The 22,853-nt window shown below is 33.2% G+C and overlaps 1 protein-coding gene across 2 annotated transcripts; it reads left to right on the forward strand.

Moving 5' to 3' along the window:
* Positions 1–8,464: 8,464 nt before the first annotated feature.
* Positions 8,465–11,556, forward strand: LOC145018105 (CBS domain-containing protein CBSX1, chloroplastic-like). Of its 2 annotated transcripts, XM_078976024.1 has the most exons (8): positions 8,465–8,874; positions 9,633–9,720; positions 9,806–9,870; positions 9,982–10,030; positions 10,402–10,454; positions 10,559–10,674; positions 10,765–10,822; positions 11,216–11,556. In XM_078976024.1, the coding sequence occupies exons 1-8, from the start codon at positions 8,671–8,673 to the stop codon at positions 11,294–11,296; spliced, it is 714 nt and encodes a 237-aa protein (XP_078832150.1). In that variant the 5' UTR covers positions 8,465–8,670; the 3' UTR covers positions 11,297–11,556. The 2 variants fall into 2 exon arrangements, with proteins under 2 accessions (XP_078832150.1, XP_078832151.1); XM_078976025.1 differs by lacking the exon at positions 10,765–10,822.
* The last annotated feature ends 11,297 nt before the right edge of the window (positions 11,557–22,853 follow it).

Consider the following 22,853-nt stretch of genomic DNA (forward strand, 5'->3'; position numbering starts at 1 on the left):
GTTGTGTAGCTCTGTATGTTTTCGGTTATTAAATTGTTGTTTATTAGCGAAGTGAAATACAGATATATGTATATCATAAGAATTGACAAAAGGATAATTATAATTTTGTTGAACATCTAATTATTTATTATTAATAATATATTAAATAACTCTAAATCGTTGTTGGTTTATCCTAATATTAGAAACTAAGAAGCATGAAATGAAAAGAAGACGAAATTCGTGTAAATGAGGTTGTTATATTTGAATATTGACATGTAACATAATATTAACTATATCATCTCTATCACCATGTTGATGCCATTGCTAACATTGGAGCCCATATCGGTTACCGGCTTCATTATATTGTCAAACAATATCTTTTTTCTGATGATATCTAATCGATCATTTTCACAGCCTCTCTCTCTCTCTACAATGTTGTCGATCTCATTCTCTCCATACAACTACTAAGGTTGCGTTTAGTTACAGAAAAACAATTTTCATTTTCCGTTTTTTGTTTTCCGTTTTCAATTTTCGTTTTCCGTTTTCATTTTTCATTGAAAAATTTAGAAAACACGTTTAGTTAAACTTATTCATTTTTCATTTTCAGTTTTAGAAAATTAGAAAACGTGTTTAAGTGTGTACTTTTCTATCGGTTTTCATTTTTTAAAAACGGTAGCGGTGGTAGGGTGTGGGTGGGGGCGGCGGCAATTGTGTCAGTGGTGGTGATGGTGGCGGCAGCGGTAGTGGTGGTGCTAGTGACGGGTTAGTGGTGGTGGTTGTGGTGGTGATGGTAGGTCGGTGATTGTCGTGGTGGTGTTGGGTGCGTGGGGGTGCGAGTGTTTGTTTGTGGAGGTAGGTGTAGTTTTTTATGTGTGTGTGTCTATAAGGGTGGGGGTGGGGGTAGGTGTGGGTTTGTGTATAGGTGGGTGGGTATGTATGTGTGTATGTGTGGATTGGTGTGTGTGTGTGTATGGGTGGGTATGTATGTGTGTGTGCGGGTGGGTGTGTGTGTGGGGGGTGGGTATGTATGTGTGTGTGTGTGGATGGGTATGTATGTGTATGTGTATGTGTGTGTATGTGTGTGTGCAGGTGTGTGTGTGTGCGGGTGTGGGTGTGTGTGTGTGTGTGGGTATGTATGTTTGTGTTTGTGGGTGGGTGGATATGTATGTGTGGGTTGGTGTGTGTGTGGGGGTGGGTATGTATGTATGTGTGTGTTTGTGGGTGTGTGTGTGGGTATGTATGTATGTGTGTGTGTGTGAGTGTTTATGGGTGGGTGGGTGGGTGTGTGGGGGGGGGGGGGGTATGTATGTTTGTGTGTGTGGGTTGGTGTGTGTGTGTGTGTATGTGTGAGTGGGTATGTATGTATGTGTGTGTGTTTGTGGGTGTGCAGGTGAATGTGTGTGGGGGTGGGTATGTATGTGTGTGTGTGTGTGTGGGGGGGGGGGGTGGGGGTAGGTAGAGGTGGATGGGGTGAAGTGGGTGTGTGTTTATATTTTAGAAAAATTTTGGAATTAGAAAAATGTGGAAAACAATTATTATCAGTTTTCCAAAATTTTGCAACTTCTTTGTAATTTTAGAAAACGGAAAATTTTCATTTTCCGTAAAAAATTTAGAAAAATAGACGAACTAAACGCGTTTTCAAAATTCTCATTTTTCTTAGAAAAATTTTCCGGAAAACGGCCCATTTTTCCACAACTAAACGCACCCTAAACTTCTTTTCGATATCATTTACTTCCCACCATTGAACTCATTCTTATCTTCCCATAGTCGCTTTTTAGAGATTTTGTTTCTAAATTTTTATTTGTTTTAGTTTTAGGTTTTACATTCGCTAATATTCTGTTTGAATATTCGGTTCGATAAAAAAATGATGATAGTAGTGGTATATGTTGGTGGTAGGGGTGATTGTATTGGTAGTGGTACCATCAATGGATCCCAATTATTTTTTTATTGTAATTATTTTATTTTTTAATAAAAATAGTTATAAAAATAAGAAATACTAATTTAAAGAAAAAGACAAAAATGTGGACATTTTAGTGGTTTTTATGTACTTAAAGCAATGACATTAACGGTAACTTATATATATATATATATATATATATATATATATATATATATATATATATATATATATATATATATATATATATATATATATATATGGGAAAAGTGAATATACCCTTAAGTGTATATAACCTTAGGTACCTAAACTCGCAATAGTATGTTGTTTTGTATCATATGTGTACATTGTAATTGTCTAATGTTCTTATAATTCAACTTCTAACTTGATTTATTTCTAAGATTTTTATAAATTTCACATTTATCTTCCTCTTACATAATTTTCATTTTAAACTCTAATATACATAGTCTAATAGGCGTTCGGTAAAAAGAAGTGATATAAAAGGAAAACAATAGTGAAATTTCGAAAATCTTGAAAGTAAATCAAGTTAAGATTGAAGTTTAATAACATTATAATGATTATATATCAAACAAAACAACTAATTATAGTGAGTTTGGGTACCTAAGCTTATATATCCTTAAGGGTATATATATATATATATATATATATATATATATATATATATATATATATATATATATATATATATATATATATATATATATATAATTGCCAACCATTAAAATGAGTGGGGTCAAATTTTAGAAATTAAACTAAACTTGTACAAAACTTAATAACATGGAGACCAATCCCGTAATTTACTTTAGTATTTTATGGGGACCATTCATTTAATTTAAATGTGTTATTCATTTTTAATTTTATGAACCAAAATCGGTAAAAATGAAAAGAAAAAAGAGAAAGGAAGTGTTGGAGTGAAACAAAAAGGAGGGGACAGTAGGCGCAGCTACGTGTCAGTTTGTTATCATCATGGAGCGTCACTCAGCTAAGTGTACGAGTATTTTAGGCCCTCGATACAAATACAAAAAGATTTAACAAAAGTATATAATTTTGTATAACTTAATTATTTACAATATAATTATATTTTATGACTAATACTTTAATAATGACAAAAGTTATAACATAGATCAAAAGATAGATTTTATTTCATACTTAATGTATCGTTTAAACTTTTAAAAAGATAAAATTTAAATTTAATTAAATATTAATATATATCTATTTTATAGTAAATTAATATAATAAACGAATTCATATTCATATATAAGTAATAAAATAATAACTTTAATGAACGTCGACTATTATGAGACCAATAATAAAGATATGGTCTTACAAAAACATTTTCATATGTTACAGAATAATCATATATATTTGTAAAAATAGTAAGACTCGACATTTTGCTTATCTTTTGAAGCCTTTAAAGACTTTTATTATAAAACATAACATACATTGTCTTTTCTCAGCCCTGTTCTTATTTCTTGCGGAGACCCACATTATGCTTTTTAAAGTATATATGATAATAATCTTGCTAGTTTTGTTTTTATATAATTGTGTGTTACAAATGTTCGAATTTAATGATTTGTTTTATTAAAAGAATAATAAAAATATGTATCATTATTTTTCTTTTTTGAGTAAATTTCACTACTTAAAACTTTTATGAGGCATCGCTACTTTATGTCCATGTAGACGATATAAATCATGAGCTTTTGTAAGCTGAAATGGTCAAAAAGTGAAAAGGAATGAAATTAAAATGAGAAAGGTGGAACCAACAAAATCATGACCTCTAACGTTTATATCTACTTTTACTAAACAAAGGAATTTCAAGGCCATGTATCTAGTTAGAACTAAATTATACTGGATTCGAAAAATGGAAGATGTTGGAAGCGAAAATCGAATCGATCTACATTGATTAGGTATTGATTTGGTCTCTCTTTAAACTTAAAATAATGTTGTTTACTATTTGAGAAATAAATTGATGATTCGATCTTGGTTCTTTATTGGCACGAACAACAATTGGTTTTTGAAGAAAAATGTTTGATTGACAATTAAACCGAAAACTGTGTTTCTAACTAAAGTAGGGAATTGAACCGAATAGTCTATAGTCATTTTGGTTTGGTTAAGGTGTTGTTCTTTGGTGTTAAAAATCCCAATTGAGTTTTAAATGCACCTAAAGGTTTTTGAAAATGGATTATTCATAGTTAAAAGTATTTTGATAGCAATGATCCGGGTATTTTTTTTTTGGTAAAATAACAAGCCTCAAATAAAATATATTTGTTAATTGTGACTTGAGGTATTTGAATCATTCACATGGAGCATTTGAGTTCAGTGAAACACTTGGAATTCAATAGAATACTTGGACTTCAGGAAGAGTGCGACAAAGAAACAGATCATATGACAATGGAATGGATCATGTAACAAATGAACAGATCATATGACAATGACAAAGGAACGGATCATCATAAAAAGAGAATGAAGCACATGAGAAATTAATAGAGCACCTTAGAAGGTTGTGGAGCACCTCCGAAAGGAATGTAGCATCTGAGAAAGGTATGAAGCACTTGAGAAGGGATGGGAGCATCCTTGACGGCGGTGTAAACGTTGGGCTGGGCAACGTTAGAACGTTGGATCACAGATATTGAACATATATTGAATAGTAGAAAACAATATATAACATAAATATCACCTCCATTATGAATAAAAATAATACACTAGAATATGTTTTTGAAATACTATAATTTCTAATACAAAATGTGTCTCCACATCTATTGTTTATCACGTCTTCTAACTCTTTCGCCAAACTTGACGACTTTGGATAACATGTTGAGGATCCATCGCAACTTAGTTGGAGCTCTCAAGTATCTTACTTTTACATGGCCCGATATAATTTATGATAGATTCTTTTTTTAGTATGAAGGGTATTTTGGTTTTTTAACAAACAAGGGAAAGAATAAAATTGAATTCCTTCGAAACTTGGAAGAAATGATAAATTGCACGAACAGTTGAATCTAAGAGTGAAGGAATTGAATTTTGTCAATTAGCAACCAAACATGTCATGAATGGAATCTTGAATTCCAATTCCGCAAAATTCTATTTGAATCCACAAACTAAACGTCCCTTAAGGTGTGCTTGGTTGGGATTATGATGAAATTTGACGGAGCTGAAATTCAAGGTTTCATTCTATAACATGTTTAGTTGGATGTGGATACAATTCAATTACTTCAAAATCTTTCAATTTCCATGTTTAAAGGATTTCAACATTCTATTCCTTTTTTTAAGTAAAATACCAAATACCCTCGTTATGTATATTTAAACAAATAAAAACAAGAAACGCCCAAAAAAATATCATATTCCCATTATTAATTGGTCCCATCTTTGAGCTTTTAATTATCGTACCAAAATGAGTCCCATTGGATGAAAGCTTCGTTTTCCTACTATACCAAGATTGGGCCCTCTGTCTCATTTTCCTCAAAATCTGGACCCGACTAGTAACGATGGACCACGTGTTGCCCGTAGTGAATGCCACCTGATGAGTACTAAAATTCGAACGCATACAAGACAACAACTTCTCACGGCTCCATGAATTTTGGGTGTTACACGATGCATGCCTTATGTAGGGGTATTTCGTGTATTTGGATACCTTTTAGTGATCAACTCAAAGGTCTTTAGGTACACATGGTTAGGATGCCTTGGGTTTAGTTTCTTATGCTTTGTGTGAAGTAGTTCATGTGTGGTTTACTAACCTTCATAATTCGATTATTAAGAAGACTGAAATTGCCGACATTTGATTGGTGGAGGTTTCGTAAATTTGGCGAAGATAAACAAAAGACTAGTTGTTTATCATGATTAAACCATAATTTAAGTTGGTTTTTTGATATTGTTGTAAATGTTAGTTTGTGTGAATATGGTTTGTGTTGTGGGAGGGTAGGGAAAGAGCATAAATATATAAAATGTTTATGTAATTTGGAAGTGATATAAAAAGGGTAACTATTTACATCTTGTGTAACTGTGCAGTTAGTTTCCTTGTTGGGCAATGGTAATGATTATGAGTCATGAGATATGTTCATCTTTTATTTATTTATTTATTTTTATTGGTATAGTTTTGAAATGATGGGTTTTATTTTGTTTTGTTGTAAAGTATTAGAATAAATGACCGGATTCTGTTAGAAGCATAAGAATCTCCAAAAGGAAGGATTTCTTGTTTTTTGATTAAAAAAGAATTTATCATTTGTTTGGACTATGCTACTACAAAATCTATGATATTCGAGCGAATATAAGGTCAAACTATTATAAAATATCATAAACAATATGATCACGAAGAACTTGATTTATCGTCACACTTTATAATCGTTTCCAATTTGTAACATCGCCTAACCTACTATGTAACCTTATGTGAATCATCATGATATCGTGAAATCTAAATATGAAAAACTTTGATTAATTATGAATAATAAAATATCATGTATCATCCTAATCATCATAAATTTAAATAAATTTAAAGTTACTGCAAATTTGGTCCTGCAATTTATTGTTTTATTTGGATGATATTCAAAAATAATTTGTGTACCGGATCTAACAACATTAATTTTTTTTTATATCATTTCTATCAAATTTGAAACGACTATTAGGCTATGAGGCATACAAGTCCCATAACCCCACTACACTATGACCACACCATTAATTAAAATTTGAAACACTACATTTTTGTAGTGATTTTGGTGTTTCTGCCGAATGCAACTTTACAATTTGTGAGATAAGTGTTTGTGATTGACCTTCTCGTGTAAGTGTTTCGGCCTTGCATGAGAGAATTTCTAAGTTCATTTTTTTTAAAAGAAAAGTTAAAATATAAATTTTTTGTTTTTTATACTTAAAAATTATAGGTCCACTATATTTTTGTAGAAACCTTATGAGAATAAGGTGCTGTTTGTTTTTTCTGAGGTAAAAAGTTTGTAGTTTGCGGACCACATCTGTAGACATCTGCAGTAAAAGAGGTGGACCAAACGTCTGCAGTGTGAAAAAAAAAGACTGTTTGTTTTTTTAACATCTGCGGCCTACTAAAATAAACTTAAATCTAAATAAACTGATTTTTTTTAACTTCAAAATGATTTTTTAATATTTTTATGATTTTCTTATAAATAATTAACGAATCAATATCAATTTTTACATATTGTTGTATAAAAAATAAAAATAAAAATGATACTAAATTAACGTATATATTTGATAAAAACTAACAAATTTGCTTGCAAAGCTATAACTAAACATTATAATTAGTGATCAAAAAATTTGATAGATAAATGAATGAAAATAAATTTCGATTTTTTCAATTAAATTCATTAAAAACGTACCATAAATATTTTCTCGAGAAATTGACGATATTGTATTAAATAATGTTTTACAAAATTTGGCAAAAAAATATTAGAATATATTATGATTTTTTTTTTCATATTTATATAAACAACTTCAACGACTGTTATTGTAATAAATTTATATTTATAAATTTGTCAAAATATCATGTTTGTATCGTGGAACGTTTTTTTCTTAAGTTTTGTAATTTTTTTTTCAAATTGTTTATCATTAATAAAGTTGAAAAAAATAGAAATTAAAAAAAAAAAAAAAAACTTGAAAAAAATAAAGATATATATGTTTTTTTAGGTTAGAAGATGTTTGAAGATGTTAGAAAACTCTGGTTCACATCTGCGCCAAAAAGAGGATGCGCATACATTTTTAGGTCTGCAGTCTTCAAAAGAACAAACAGTCTGCGAAGGCTAATGTTTGCGCGGCGCAGACATAAGAAGGTACGCAGATCTGCAGATAAAAAACAAATACTACCTAAATAAAATATGAAATTACAACAATTTTACAGCAAAAATGTATTTTAGTAGGAAGCCCACCTAGCTGTTTTGGGTCAACCACTAATATTTGGCTATATGTTTGGAATACGCTTACGACGAATGAGATTAGACTAAATTTGTCTTTTTTCTTGAAACAAAAACGTGTGACAGATAAAAATCAATTTAATATGACATTTCATATACATATATAAATATCAAAATATAACTTGTTATACCAAAACAAGATCAACGATTCTTACATTTTTATTCTTTCTTGTGGTTCTATGAAGATTGTATATATAGTATTGGAGTAAATTACACAAATGGTCCTTATGGTTTAGAGTAATTTATATGTATGGTCATTAACTTATTTTTTTAATTCAAAATATCCCTACAGATTGTTTTTATTGTATGGTTGGTCACTGTTTTAACTAAAAAGATTATTTTATCATTGATTTTTTAATTTATTTAAATAAAATAAGGTAGGTAAGATAATGTAAGGTGATGTGAAAGTGGGGTTGAAATGCATTTATTTAAATAAATTAAAAACTTAAGGGAAAAATAATCATTATAGATAAGACAAAGATCAAACGGACAACAAAAACAAACATGAAAACCCTTCCAAGTTAAAAAAATAAATTTAGAACCAAACATGCAAACTAAACCAAACCATAGGGACAGTTTGTGTAATTTACTTATAATATTGTGATATAATGATGATCCAAAGAAACTTTTGTTGTTTGGCGGTTTGAATTTTCAGCGACCTAATTGGAGGCTTTCACTGTCGATAGGTGTCCACCTTCACCACGGAAACGCATCCAATTCTCTGTTCAAACCCCACTTTACTTTCACACCTTCAGCGCACATAATGTGACTCTCTCTCTTTCTCTCTCTCTCTCTCTCTGTGACACAATTACACACGCAATTTCTCTTTGATTCGCGAAATTTCTAATGGACTCGATCATCCTACCGGCGGGCTGTATTTCCGGCGTTGTATCCACTGTAGGAGATCGTCGTCGAATACCGTGTACAACCTCAAAGACTAGCGTGCGGCTATTTCTCTCTACTCGTTCGTTGCCACGGTTCTCCGATCGCGATCATAGCCGTTTGGCTGCCATTCATTCTGTCGCTGCTGATAAGACTAATTCCACGCCTGTAAGGATGATGTTTGTTGTAGGATTTTTTACTCGGAATTTGTTTATGTGTTAATGTGATGTCGTTGTCAGCTTTACCTTTCAGATCTGATATGCAAATTAAAAGTGACTTGTAGTTTCTGTTTTATTTTATAGTGAATGATTTGTGTCAGGTGCTATAGAGTTTGTATGAAGAGCGATTTCATTCGTTAAAGTCTTTTTCAATCGTTTTCGCATTACTTTCATGTCTCTGTGTAATACGATGGCCATTCTTGCTTGTACTTGTGATATTATCTTCTCTGTAATAGTGAACGACAGGGAACTTGAACCAGATGTATTACAAGCTTACATGATTCTCGAAAATGAACCAAATTTGGTTACAAACCTATAACACCTAAAGTTTGTAGCAGTTGTGAAGCAACTTTTACAGCTCTAGAATTTGTAGCAAGGGATCTTCACTTCAAAACTAAATCACAGAGCTTTGATTAAATGGTGATCTTCACTTCAAAACTAAATCACAGAGCTTTTGGTTAGATAGTGTTTTAGGTGCTGAAGTTTTTTGTAAATTTCAATATGCTTGTTACTTCTATACCTAATATTTTAACACTTCATCTCCATAAACATGCATCTTACTAGCTATTTTATTTGACAGATTCTAGTAGGCTGATTGTTAGTAGATGAGATGATTTTAGCCTGTTAGGGGAAGAGTTAACAAACTTGTTCTACATGTCACGTCAGCATAATTCCTTCTTTAATATGTTTCATTACATCAATTTGCAGACAAGAGATGGAACATATACAGTTGCTGATTTTATGACAAGAAAAGCCAGCTTACTTGTGGTAGAACCAACAACTACAGTTGATAAGGGTATGCATAATGATAGTTTCAAAGTTTTGCTATTGAAATTTACAGATTAAACATTTCATCTCATTTTTATGTTCTATATCAACAGCATTAGAGATTCTTGTGGAGAAAAGAATCACAGGCTTTCCAGTGGTTGATGCTGATTGGAATTTGGTATGTTATGTCCTTCATATCTCCATCTTTTTGTAACTTGAGTTAAAGCAATAGAATTGGTCACCGAATTAAGAACTTATCATTACTTTTTCTCTTTCTAAACGTCTTCAGGTTGGTGTCGTTTCAGATTATGACTTGTTAGCACTTGATTCAATATCAGGTACTATTTTTATCATTAAGGGCTATTTCTTCTTGACTTAATCTGGACATATTGACTTAATGGGTTAAGCCAAAAAAAAAAAAAACTAAGCTTAATAGTTAATATACTAAGACACTTGACTTTTACCTAATTTCCCTTCTTTTTCCTCCCAACCCCTTTTTTTCGTTTTAATCGATGAATACCCTAAAACTTGTTTTCTGGAATATAAGGGTAAAATGGTCATTTAGTCTCGTTCAGACGATTTGTTTAGTTTAGAAAAGAAACAGACCTTATGAATATAACAATCCATGTGATTGACGAATCTTTATTTATTTATTTATTTTTCGTTTTATGATTTTTGATTTTTTTGAACTTTTTTTTTTGATATTCAGGTGGTAGTCACAGTGACACAAGCTTGTTTCCTGATGTTGATAGTTCCTGGAAAGTATGTCAAAAATCCTTAATTTTTCAAGATTCATGTCACTTTTGTTTTATTTTTGTTCTTGATTTATTATATAAAATATAGTAACATATTTGTTTTATTTATAGACATTCAATGAGATTCAAAAACTACTTGGTAAAACTGATGGAAAAGTTGTGGGAGATTTAATGACACCTGCTCCACTCGTAGTTCATGACACCACAAACCTTGAAGAAGCTGTAAGGTATTAATCTTATCACTCTTAATTTTTCTTTCCAATTAAATCTGGTATTAATTTTTTTTATTTTAACTATAATGATTTTTATAAAAATAGGTTGTTGCTTGAAACAAAATACCGTAGGCTGCCAGTAGTCGATGATAATGGGAAACTGGTGAGATTTTATAAACAAGAGTAAATTACTAAAATCGTCCCTATGGTTTGGTTAAAATTGCACGTTTAGTCCCTAACTTTTCTTTCACACTCGGATCGTCCCTATGGTTTGATTTTGTTGTATTTTTCGTCCCTGTGGTTTGATTTTGTTGCATTTTTCGTCTCTTACATACATAAAGTTAGGGACCAAACATGTGATTTTGACCAAACCACAGGGACGAAAAATGCAACAAAATCAAACCATAGGGACGATCCGAGTGCAAAATAAAAGTTAGGGACCAAATATGCAATTTTAACCAAACCACAGGACAATTTCAGTAATTTACTCTATAAACAATAAATATTTAGTGAAGACTAAAGTTATTTATTTATTTGTTGTGATTTTGATAAATAGGTTGGACTTATTACAAGGGGAGATGTTGTTAGGGCAGCTCTTCAGATAAAACATGATATTAAGAAAATGCAAATAGAGTGAAAAAGATTATTATTTGGTCATTTGTGAATCAGCATTAAGCAACATGATGAGGTATTTTGATAGGTAGATATGGTAAATATAGACATTTTTTTGGACGATTGTATTCCTAACTATTATACAGTATATAATAGTTCAATTAAAAAAAAAAAAAAAGAGTTTTGGCGACTTTTTTTCAGTGGTTTTGATTTTCTTGTTGAACAATGATTGTTTGGTTTGCTTCCTTTGGCTTTTTGAGTTTTGGTGAGGTGCCATTTTGAGTCTATTTTTGTTAATATTGGGCATTTTTTAGTTATGTGTATTGAAAGTATAGTTAGGAATCTACTATCTACTATAATAAATAAAGATCCATTCTGCTAAATATCAAGCTCTCATGAGTTTTGATACTTTGTTATTTTGTGATAATTTTGAAAATATATAATATTCACATGTAAAATTTTAAATTTTAAAATTAAAAAGCCACATCATATATATATATATATATATATATATATATATATATATATATATATATATATATATATATATATATATAGTATTAAATATAATAAATGTTATAGTAAATTGCAATTAAGATGTTTTCTTCATTTCTTATTTCTTATTTTATTTTAAAAAATATTTATTGTTTATCTTTTGATATTTAATATTTTTTTAATCAACCCGTGTAATACGTGGGTTTTATACCTAGTTAGTATTATTTTGATTATAATTGGTTGATATGATTTAATTTTTTATTAATTGTTTTCTTAAACTACTAGGAGGCGCATTATGGTTAATTTATCTACCTCTTCTAATAAATGAAACGTAAAAATAACACGGGATAGTTTTTTAGAATGTTTCTTTGATACATGATATTTTTCTATGATTTTTATTATTTTTTTTTGGTAACAAATCAAAATCAATTCAAAATTTGAAAATACAAAATCATATCCTAGTAATATTATTATGTTTGTGTTTAAAAAATTAATTCATAATTGATTACAATCGACAATGTCTTGGTTTTATTTTACATTTATTATTTTTTATCTATATAAAATTTTTAAATATATCGACCGTGGTTTCTACGAATTATAACCTAGTTATAAATAGTTAGACCGGGTTTTCAGTTATTTAGATTGCATCTTTTTGGAAAGAATGAAATCTAGAATTGGAATACAAAAGGATTGAATTTTGTAATGCCTTTTGTTGAGATAAAATGGAATGTGGTTTTTTTTTTGGTTGGTAGATTTTTCAAAGGAATTTGAAAGTAAATTATATAATATGATCAAAAATATAATTTTACTGATTTTTTGCAATGTATTATTATTTTTAAGAAAAATAATACAAAATTTCATTTAATTAAAATTCATTTATTAAACTTTTACCTGTTAAAGCCTAACTTTTTTATTGAATTTACACATATTTAGAAAGAAAAAGAATAGAATTTTTCGAAACAAAATATAAGATTACATTTTTGATAAAAATAAATAGTGATATCTTGCTTAGGGGATTAGTTTTAGGTAGGGGTGGGCAATGGATCAGGTACCCGCTTTAAGAACCAGAACCGTTTTGGAACCATTGATTTCGGAACTGAAACCGTCTTCCGCGGTTTCGGTTTCAGTTCCTAATTTTTTGGAACCGTCTTAAGCTGTTCCGGTTCTCATTGTTTCAAAACCGCTCCCGCTGGGTATCTGTCGGAACCGGTTTATATATATATATATATATATATATATATATATATATATATATATATATATATATATATATATATATATACCATTAAAACTTTTAGTATCACCACTTATAGGGTCTATACAATCAATCTATATTACAAAATAAAAAAGAAACCAACACATTCTTCATGCGTAGATATCTTTTTCTTTCTATTAATTTATGCTCCAAGAAAACACTAGATTGTACTTAAGTTTAATACCACTATGAATAGTTTTATATAATCTATGATATCACAATAATTAAGAAACAACGAAGCCAACTCTAATTTTATATAATCTGTCATACCACATCTTTGAGTAATTTTATAGAATATGTTAAAAGTAATTTGTTTTATAATTTGTTTGCTTTTGTAACTAAATTCTTAATTTTTTTTTTGAAAGCGGGTACCCGGAACCGAAACCGACGGTTCTGGTTCCGGTTCCAAAATATTTAGAACTGATACAACTTGTTCTGATTTCGGTTCCTAGATCTTAGGACTTGCCGGTTCTTGTTTTGTTAAAATTAGGCGAGTACCCGTCTACGCTCACCCCTAGTTTAGGGTCACTTAGTACGGAGTTGGATCCATATTATAAGAATTAAAGCTAGAAAAGGAAAACATATGTGCAAATGTGTGTGGGTATCGACTGTAACATCTCAATTTCAATGCCAAATTTTTTATTTTAATTATGTTACTTGTAAAATGTTTTACTGAAAAACATCATCGGTATCATATCAATCATAATCCCATAAGTCAAATATCATAAAACATGTCGTGGAATAATAATAATAATGTCAGAGTACAATCCCAATAATCTCATAGTGCGGAAATCTGGTGTGCGTGTGAGGTGCAGCTACCGCGCCGGCTCCTTCCCCTTCGCTGAAAAGGTACCTGAAACAAAACTAAAAACTATAAGCACAAAGCTTAGTAAGTTCCCCCATCATACCACATACCATACATAACACATACTACCAGACATATTTGAGTGTCCGACCTACCCTGCTGAGCATACCGGGGTGCTCAACCTACCACTACTAGGCATACCGGGGTGCCTAACCTACCACTGTCAGACATACTGGGGTTTCCGACCTACCCATCCAGTTTATTTCAACCGGTTATGGGGACTATTTCACCCCTACCACTACCATATAAAAGCTAAAAGCATAACATAAACATACTGTCAGACATACCGGGGTGCCTAACCTACCCCTTGGCTCTATTGTCCGAATACGGGGACTATTCCCCCTACTTCCACTAACACATAGCTGTTGGATTAGTGTCTAAGTCCATAACTGTTTTGGTATGTACTTGACCCGATTATGAGCATGGTCCTTTTGGGTTGCCTTCACCATAGCAATATGTAGGATGATTTAAGGAGAGAAAGGTTTAAATATGATTTATTAATATATTATGAGAATAATATATTAAAGGAGAAATCATATTGGTTAATTAATATTGGTCAAGAATTAATTAAGAATTAATTTTGTGGTTAAAAGAGATTAATTAAACTTAGGGGACTGAAGTTGTAATTATAAGATAATTATAATTGGGCTATGGATCACCTAATAATATATAGGTTGAACGAATTCTATGGGAAGCCCATTAGAAATCGTCCAAGGGATATGTTTAAGGAGTCCATGGGCTGCTTAGGGCCTAAGCAGTCAGATTAGGGTTTCCTAGTTGTAAACCCTAATAGCCTACATGTATAAAAGGGACCCTTAAGCCCCAAAAACGTGAACAACACTTCCATTAGGGTTTCCAGCCGTTTTTGGTGCCTCTTTTTCTTCTCCTCTTCATCCAAGTTGCATATGGTGTTTGTGACTCCATTAGAGGTACTACACTTGTGGTACTTGCTTTCAAGAGCTAAGGAAATTCAAGGAACTAGTTGTTATTGCTATATAACAACAAAAGGTATGTATTCTAGCTTTATATATGAATTTCGAAAATTATAGTAGCATGCCAGGTTTCTTTTTGTGTTCATAAAGTTGTATAACTAATAGTGAAAACATAGATCCAATACTAGGGTTGCATGCACACATAGGATTGTTTGTATAAGACCCATCAGTGGTATCAGAGCCATTGGTTTTTGTTTTCAATTAGCTTTTATTCAAATTTGTGAACTTGACATATTAGGGTTTATGGCTAATAAACCCTAAAGGCTAGGTAATTTTCGCAATTAGGGTTGCAAAACCCTAGATGGCGATTTTTGCTAGGGTTTCCCAAATCCTTTCCTTAGCCTCCAAGATTTTGAAATCTAGGGTTATCCAACCCTTGGATTTCGAAATTACCTCCTTCCCCAAGGTTAGATCCTAAATTTTAGGGATTTGGATAATCCCATATCTTGTAATTATCTTTTAATTGTTAAATATGGTAATTAAAGATCTTGAATTATCCCATCCCTTATTTTCGAGATTTAGAGAGGGATTTAAGGGATTAGGATATCTTAGATGTATAATTGGTAATTATCCTCATGATCTAGATAATCCCTTGTGATTTAATAATTTAAATTAATTGTTTAATTTATGGTAATTATTAAATCAAGAGTTTTAATATTTAAAATTTTAATTTAAATGTCTTAAATTCGAAAATTTTAAGTGAGATTAAAACCTAATTGTTTTGAAGAGTTTCAAAACTTGCCCTCAAGTTTTGGAATTTAAATTGTTGATTAAAAGTTAATTTTGAAAGTCTAAATTCCAAAACCCTGATTTTGAAAAGTTCAAATTAAACCCTTATGGTTTTATTAAATTAATTAAGTGTATAATTAAAAGAGATTTAATAAATCCATAATGATTTTGGTTAATTAAAAGTATAATTTAAACCACCTAGTATTTTAAAAGTGTAAAATACACCCTTATACTATATATAACATTAAAAGTTTAATATTATATATGTATAACTAAAAATTCAGTCTTACCGTTAGTAGGCCTCATTCACGAAGCTAGTCTATAAGGGGTGTTTAAGGAAATTGCCTATAAAATGGCGATTGAATGGGTATCCACTCTTACCCACCGCACTCTTGACTAGTGGAGGGTCGTTAGCCGAACGGGTAGGATAGGACAGAAACCATCCATTATAAGTATAATGAAGTACAAAGTAACTAAATGCTTTTTCAAATTCCCAAATCATAGTTACTTTAGGCAAAATGTGAAATTGTATGCTAACCCATGGAATTACACTTCGTACCCTTGTCAAACGTTAGTGGAGCGTGTGTGGTTAACCGGCACACTAATTTGGGGATGACATTGGTGGCAAAGGGTGGCTCGATGCTTATCATAGATCAATGGAGCGTGTGTGGCTAACCGGCACATTGATTAGGTGATAGTAGCATTGGGTGCACCACGTGATTCGTATGGTTATTTACACCTTGTTTGTGATCCTCGGCATCCCAGTCACGAATAGTAGGGCATAATCGAGATTAAACATGCCATTGAAGAGTTCAATGAGTCTCAAAAGATCTAGGAGTTTCAATTCATTTAAAACTTAAACTTCTTTTTTGTTTTTCATGGTGGAAATTGGTAAATCGTCATTTACCTACCTTCAAATATTCTGCAACTAGATTACGACATCCCTCTTCTAGGTTGTAGAGTATTGTGTTGGATCCTAGCTTGATGTTTCATTTGGGTGTTGCATCAAGAATTCTAATCAACTTAACTTGAATTTTCTCCCGTTTTGTAGATGTCTGAATCTTACAATGGTCTTCCCAAATCCTTTGGAACAAGCTTTCCAAATGAAGATGACGTTCCGAGATACGATCAAGGAAATGAGAGTCATGCTTCACTTCCTCCACCTCCTCCAATTATTCTGCCTGACCCACAAGTTCAAAGGCTTGAAAAGTTCAAGCTCACTCAAGCCCTTTTGGCAAGTAAACATGAAGATGGGAAACCTGTGTGTGCGCACGTCTTAGAGATGAAGTCATACATTGATAGGTTAAACATGTTGGGTGTCGAGATTTCAAGTGAGTTGGCTGTTGACTGGGTTCTTCAGTCACTTCCTGAATCATATAGTGAGTTCGTTAGAGAGTACTATATGATGGACCACGACGTGACCCTAATTGATCTCACCTATTTGCTTATAGCTGCTGAATCAGCAATGATTTGGCGTGCTGGTCAAGCAAATTTGTCTAGTGAATCAAACTCCCAAACTTCAATGGACACTGGCAACATTGGAAGTCCAGAAAGAACTAAGTCTGTGATTGTCCGATGTGTTGTGCCAAAGGAGTCTATTTGCTTTTATTGCCAAGAGAAGGGGCATTGGAGACGAAGCTGCGCTAATTACCTGAGAGATCTAAGAGATGGGAGAGTCAAGACGTATGGCTCTGCTTCAGGTAAAATCCATTAACTAACTCTTTTAAGTTCCTATTCTAGATTCTTAATACATGATGTGATAATATTACATTTTGATGTTTTGTAGGATCGAAGAAAAGAGAGGAAGCTTGAGAAAAGAAGTGAGTTGAATCTGATCATGAAGAAATGGATTTCGATCGCATTACTTGAAGAATGGATTCTTGAGCTACAACTTGGAGTTAGAATAGATTGTTAACATAGTTTTTCAGTTGAATTGCATTGTAAGGACAAGTTTTTTTCCGCAATAAAATAAATTTTGATTTTGTCTTATTTATTTATCCTTACAATGAAATATATGAAAAATTGATGTTCATGTACTTCTATTATTAGCAAAATGGATTTGATTCTTAATTATGGAAATGTCAAAAGTGTACCAAATAGGGAGACTTTCTCATCGCCCAAGTTTCAATTGGACAGAAACTTGGAATCATGCAATGTGTATTGTATGATGAATGGAAAACTTTCACATTTGGGAAACTTAGACTAATTCTTTGGCAAAGTGTTAGTTGAAGGACTATGAGATCAAGTACACTAGGTTGTGCGTTGATCAAGTCCACCACAAGAGTGACAAAGATATTCGTCATGATTTACTAAAGTTTAGTAAATGTGATTATACTTATAAGATTAAGTGTAATTCTGAGATTGATTGAAAGAGTTTCAATGAATAGTAGAACGAATAAAGAAGAATCGAGTAGGCAGAAAGATAAAAGTTTCTCTTTTCTAGGAAGAAGGGAGAGTACCTTTTATTGTGTTTTATGATAAGTCTTAAAGATTAAGAACCATGTCTCAATAGATCCTCTAAGTGAGTCTTAGTGCAATTGCATGTCTAAGAAGAGGAATCAAGTATTGTAGAAATGGTTAAATCAAGAAGTCAATCACACTTCGTTCCAATATCAAGTCTTAAAGTCAAGATTGTGACATTGAGTGAAAAGTTTTAAGTAGGTTTATAACACTCATCAAATATGGAACTTGGAAAAGTTTTCTTATTCTTGTACATTTGAGATTGGTAAGTTGTGATGTCTTGGATAAGACAAAGACCAACTAGGACCAACTTGTGAAGTGTTCTTGTCTTGATAATAACTGCACTCACTCTTGAATATTTGATTGTCAAGAAATGTTTCTTGACAAAGAGAATCATATATGTCAAGAGGTCAGTGGGAGTTTTAATGTTTTGAAAAAGTTTCAAGAACAAATCAAATAAACCTTATCGATCATCACTAGCGCACGAGTTGAGGTTTACAACCTATCGTGTTGACATTATTTTGATTCTGTGCCAATCCAATCGAGTTAATTATGCATGTGAGTTCTATGAATTCTCATTTGAATGCATAAAAAGCAAGGACCTTGATCAATGAAAGTACATTGATAAGAAAGGGTGAGCTGCTTAACTACTTGGAAGACGTGGTGGGCAGCTGTGCTACCATAAGGCAAGAAATCAAGATTAAGAAAGGTCAGTCCATATGAGTTTGAATTTGTCATAAACTTTGGTTTTAACAAATTCACATGGATAGGAACAAATACACCATTTAAATCTAAGTGTCATAATATTTCCTCCTTCATGAAAATGATTGTGAGGAAATGCTTTCACTGAGAAAGATTTTAAGAAGATAGTGATTGTAAAATTGCATTCTCGAATTCGATCATGGTTACGGTATCCCTTTCCATAATTTGAATTGTGAGGTTTGGCAATTAGTCTTAATTGTTAAGACACACATATGAACTATCTAAGGCAAAGGTGTATAAGTTCAAGAAGCCTTGATAAAAGATTATCAAAGCACTAAGTATTAGAAACATGGACTTAAGAAATTCAATAGTTATTGTCTTTCTGAAAGTTAAGATGTTTATGAATACATGTCGAAGCTAGTGGGAGCATAAGTGTTATGTTTTATAGTAATCATCATGATAGTGGGAGCATAAAAGTTATGATTGTATGATTATTATGGAAAGTATTGCAAGTTAGCAATATTAATTATAGAAAAACAAAGATTCAATTTGCAAAGTTGCATGGGTTGAAAAGTTGTTTTGCTATAATTAAGGGAGAGAATATTATACTCCGTTTCAAAATCTAAAGCTTAGATTAAGAAATTTTAATATTTTCAGTCAAAGGATACATTGTGTGTTCTTAAAACGATTATGATTACGGCATCCCTCTTCATAGTTCGAATTATGAGAACATGACACATAAAATATTATGGCAAAAGATTGGTAAAGTATCATATCTTTATGTAAGACATTATGCATCGTGTCCCATACGCTTTGGGTATAGGATCGATTGCAAATGCTATAGTATTTTACCATTCTAAAATTTTCCAAATGTCTAGCGCATTTAGAGGGAAAAAGGGACTAGAATTGGTTTTGACTAAAATAATTAAACAACTATCAAAGGACACAAGTTCGACGAGAATTGGTCGCTTGTGAGTAGTTGGAAGTATAGTATTGGAAAGTATGGAAATGTTTCCATATTGGATGGACCATATCGACATCATTACAAATAGAAAAGATTCTATTAAGAATGGGTTGTCATGAGGAAAATATGGAAGCGTGTTCATATTAGGAAGTAAATATTGAAAATATTTGTCTAGATTAGAAACTTTTATGCAAAAGGATGTTCAAAGGAATGTACTTTGAGTGAGAGACATCATATCTAAGGAATTGTCTTGTAACAATCTCCGATAGAAGACTTTGTAATATCATTGGCAATAGTGCAGTGACATTATGAAGGGATCGTTGCATAAAGTGTTAAGATCTAGCATATTCTATAAGTAACGAGAATTTGATATTCTTACACTTATTAAAATGGATTTGGAGTTGTGAAATGAGAATGATTGGAAATGTGTTCAATTGATCTATTTCACAAAGCATGGACCATAGGAAACACGGTGTGCATGCTTAGAGCATGGGACAATTGTTGTTGTAATTCAAGCAATGAGTTGATTATCCGAAACATTAAATGATAAATAATGAGTAATCAATATGGTGGATAAATAGAAGGGTTTTATTTACTCTCACAAGTTTGGGGCCATATAGGATTAAGTATTGTTGTTATGTTTCAATTTGCATGTTTTGACTTCCAGAATAACTAGGTTATTCAAACATCCACAGTTGGTCATACGTTGGGAGTAGGTATGAATAAAGACTGTCATGAATCTGTCTGTAGATTGTCTGAAGTGTTTAGACATGGCACAAGTTTGCTGCAGAGTTCGTGAGTGCTTTGATAAGATTAAAGTATTGGATTAAACCCATGCTCACTTGGTCAACCCGTGCCAACACCCGACCACCTGCAACCCATACCCATATTATAACCCCTTTTGGTCCTAACCCATGCCCATCACCCATAGATGACCTAATAATTGTCAACCCCTACCAACATCCGACCACTTGAAACCCATACCCATTTTATAACCCCTTTTTGGATCAAACCCATGCCCAACAACTATACATGACCTAATATTGGACAACCTGTGCCAACACCCGACCACCTGCAACCCACACCCATATTTTAACCCCTTTTGGTCCTAACCCATGCCCAACACCTGTACATCAGCTAATATTGGTCATCCCATGCCAACACCCGTCCACCTACAACCCATACTCATATTATAAACCCTTTTGGTCCTAACCCATGCCCAAAACCCGTACATGACCTGATATTGGGCATCCCATGCCAACACCCAGCCACCTGCAACACATACCCATATTATAACCCCTTTGGGGCCTAACCCATGCCCAACACCCGTACATGACCTAATATTGGACAACCTATGCTAACACCCGACCACCTGCAACCTATACCCATATTATAACCCCTTTTGGTCATAACCCATGCCTAACAACCGTCCATGACCTAATATTGGTCATCCCATGCCAACACCCGACCACCAGCAACCGATACCCATATTGTAACTCCTTTTGGTCCTAACCCGTGCCCAACACCCATACATGACGTAATGTTGGTCAACCAGTTCCACCACCCGACCACCTGCAACCCATACCCATATTATATCCCTTTTTGGTCCTAACACATGCCCAACACCCATACATGACATAATATTGCTCAACCTGTGCCAACACCCGACCACCTGCAACCCATACCCATATTATAACCCCTTTTGGTCCTAACCGATGCCTAACACCCATAAATGACCTAATAATTGTCAACCCCTACCAACATCAGACCACTTGAGACCCATACACATTTTATAACCCCTTTTTGGATCAAACCCATGCCCAACACCCATACATGACCTAAATATTGGACAACCTTTGCCAACACCCGACCACCTGCAACCCACACCCATATTTGAACCACTTTTGGTCCTAACCCATGCCCAACACCTCTACATGACCTAATATTGGTCATCCCATGCCAAAACCCGTCCACCTACAACCCATACTCATATTATAAACCCTTTTGGTCGTAACCCATGCCCAACACCCGTACATGACCTAATATTGGTCATCCCATGCCAACACCCAACCACTGCAACCCATACCTATATTATAACCCCTTTGGGTCCTAACCCAAGCCCAATACTTGTACATGACCTAAGATTGGTCAGCCCGTTCCAACACCCGACCACCTGCAACCCATACCCATATTATAACCCCTTTTGGTCCAAACGCTTGCCCAACACCTGTACATGAACTGATATTGGTCAACCCGTGCCAACAACCGACCACCTGCAACCCATACCCATATTATAACCCCTTTTGGTCATAACCCATTCCTAAAACCCGTACATGACCTAATATTGGTCAACCCGTGCAAACACCCGACCACCTGCAACCCATACCGATATTATAACCCCTTTTTGTCCTAACCCATGCTCAACACCCTTACATGACCCAATATTGGTCATACCGTGCCAACACCCGACCACCTCCAACCCATACCCATATTATAACCCCTTTTGGTCCAAATCCATTCCCAACAACCGTATATGACCGAATATTGGTCAACCTGTGCCAACACGTGACCACCTGCAACCCATACCAATATTATATCCCATTTTAGTCCTAACCCATGCCCAACACCTGTACATGACCTAATATTGGTCAACCCTTGCCAACACCTGACCACCTGCAACCCATACCCATATTGTAACCCCTTTTGTTCCTAACCCATGCCCAACACCCGTACATGATGTAATGTTGGTCAACCCGTGCCAACACCCGACCACATGCAACCAATACCCATATTATAACCCCTTTTGGTCCAAACCCATGCCCAACCCCCATACATGACCTAACAAGTGTCAACCCCTGCCAACATCCGACCACCTACAACCCATACTCATTTTATAACCCCTTTTTGGTCCAAAACCACGCCCAACACCTGTACATGACCTAATATTGGTCATCCCATGCAAACACCCGAACACTTACAACCCATACTCATATTATAAACCCTTTTGGTCCTAACCCATGCCCATCACACGTACATGACCTAATATTGGTCATCGCATGAAAACACGCAACCACCTGCAATCCATACCCATATTATAACCCCTTTGGGCACTAACCCATG

Source organism: Lactuca saligna, chromosome 9 (genome assembly GCF_052625555.1).
Source record: "Lactuca saligna cultivar CGN05327 chromosome 9, ASM5262555v1, whole genome shotgun sequence".
Classification (NCBI taxonomy): domain Eukaryota; kingdom Viridiplantae; phylum Streptophyta; class Magnoliopsida; order Asterales; family Asteraceae; genus Lactuca; species Lactuca saligna.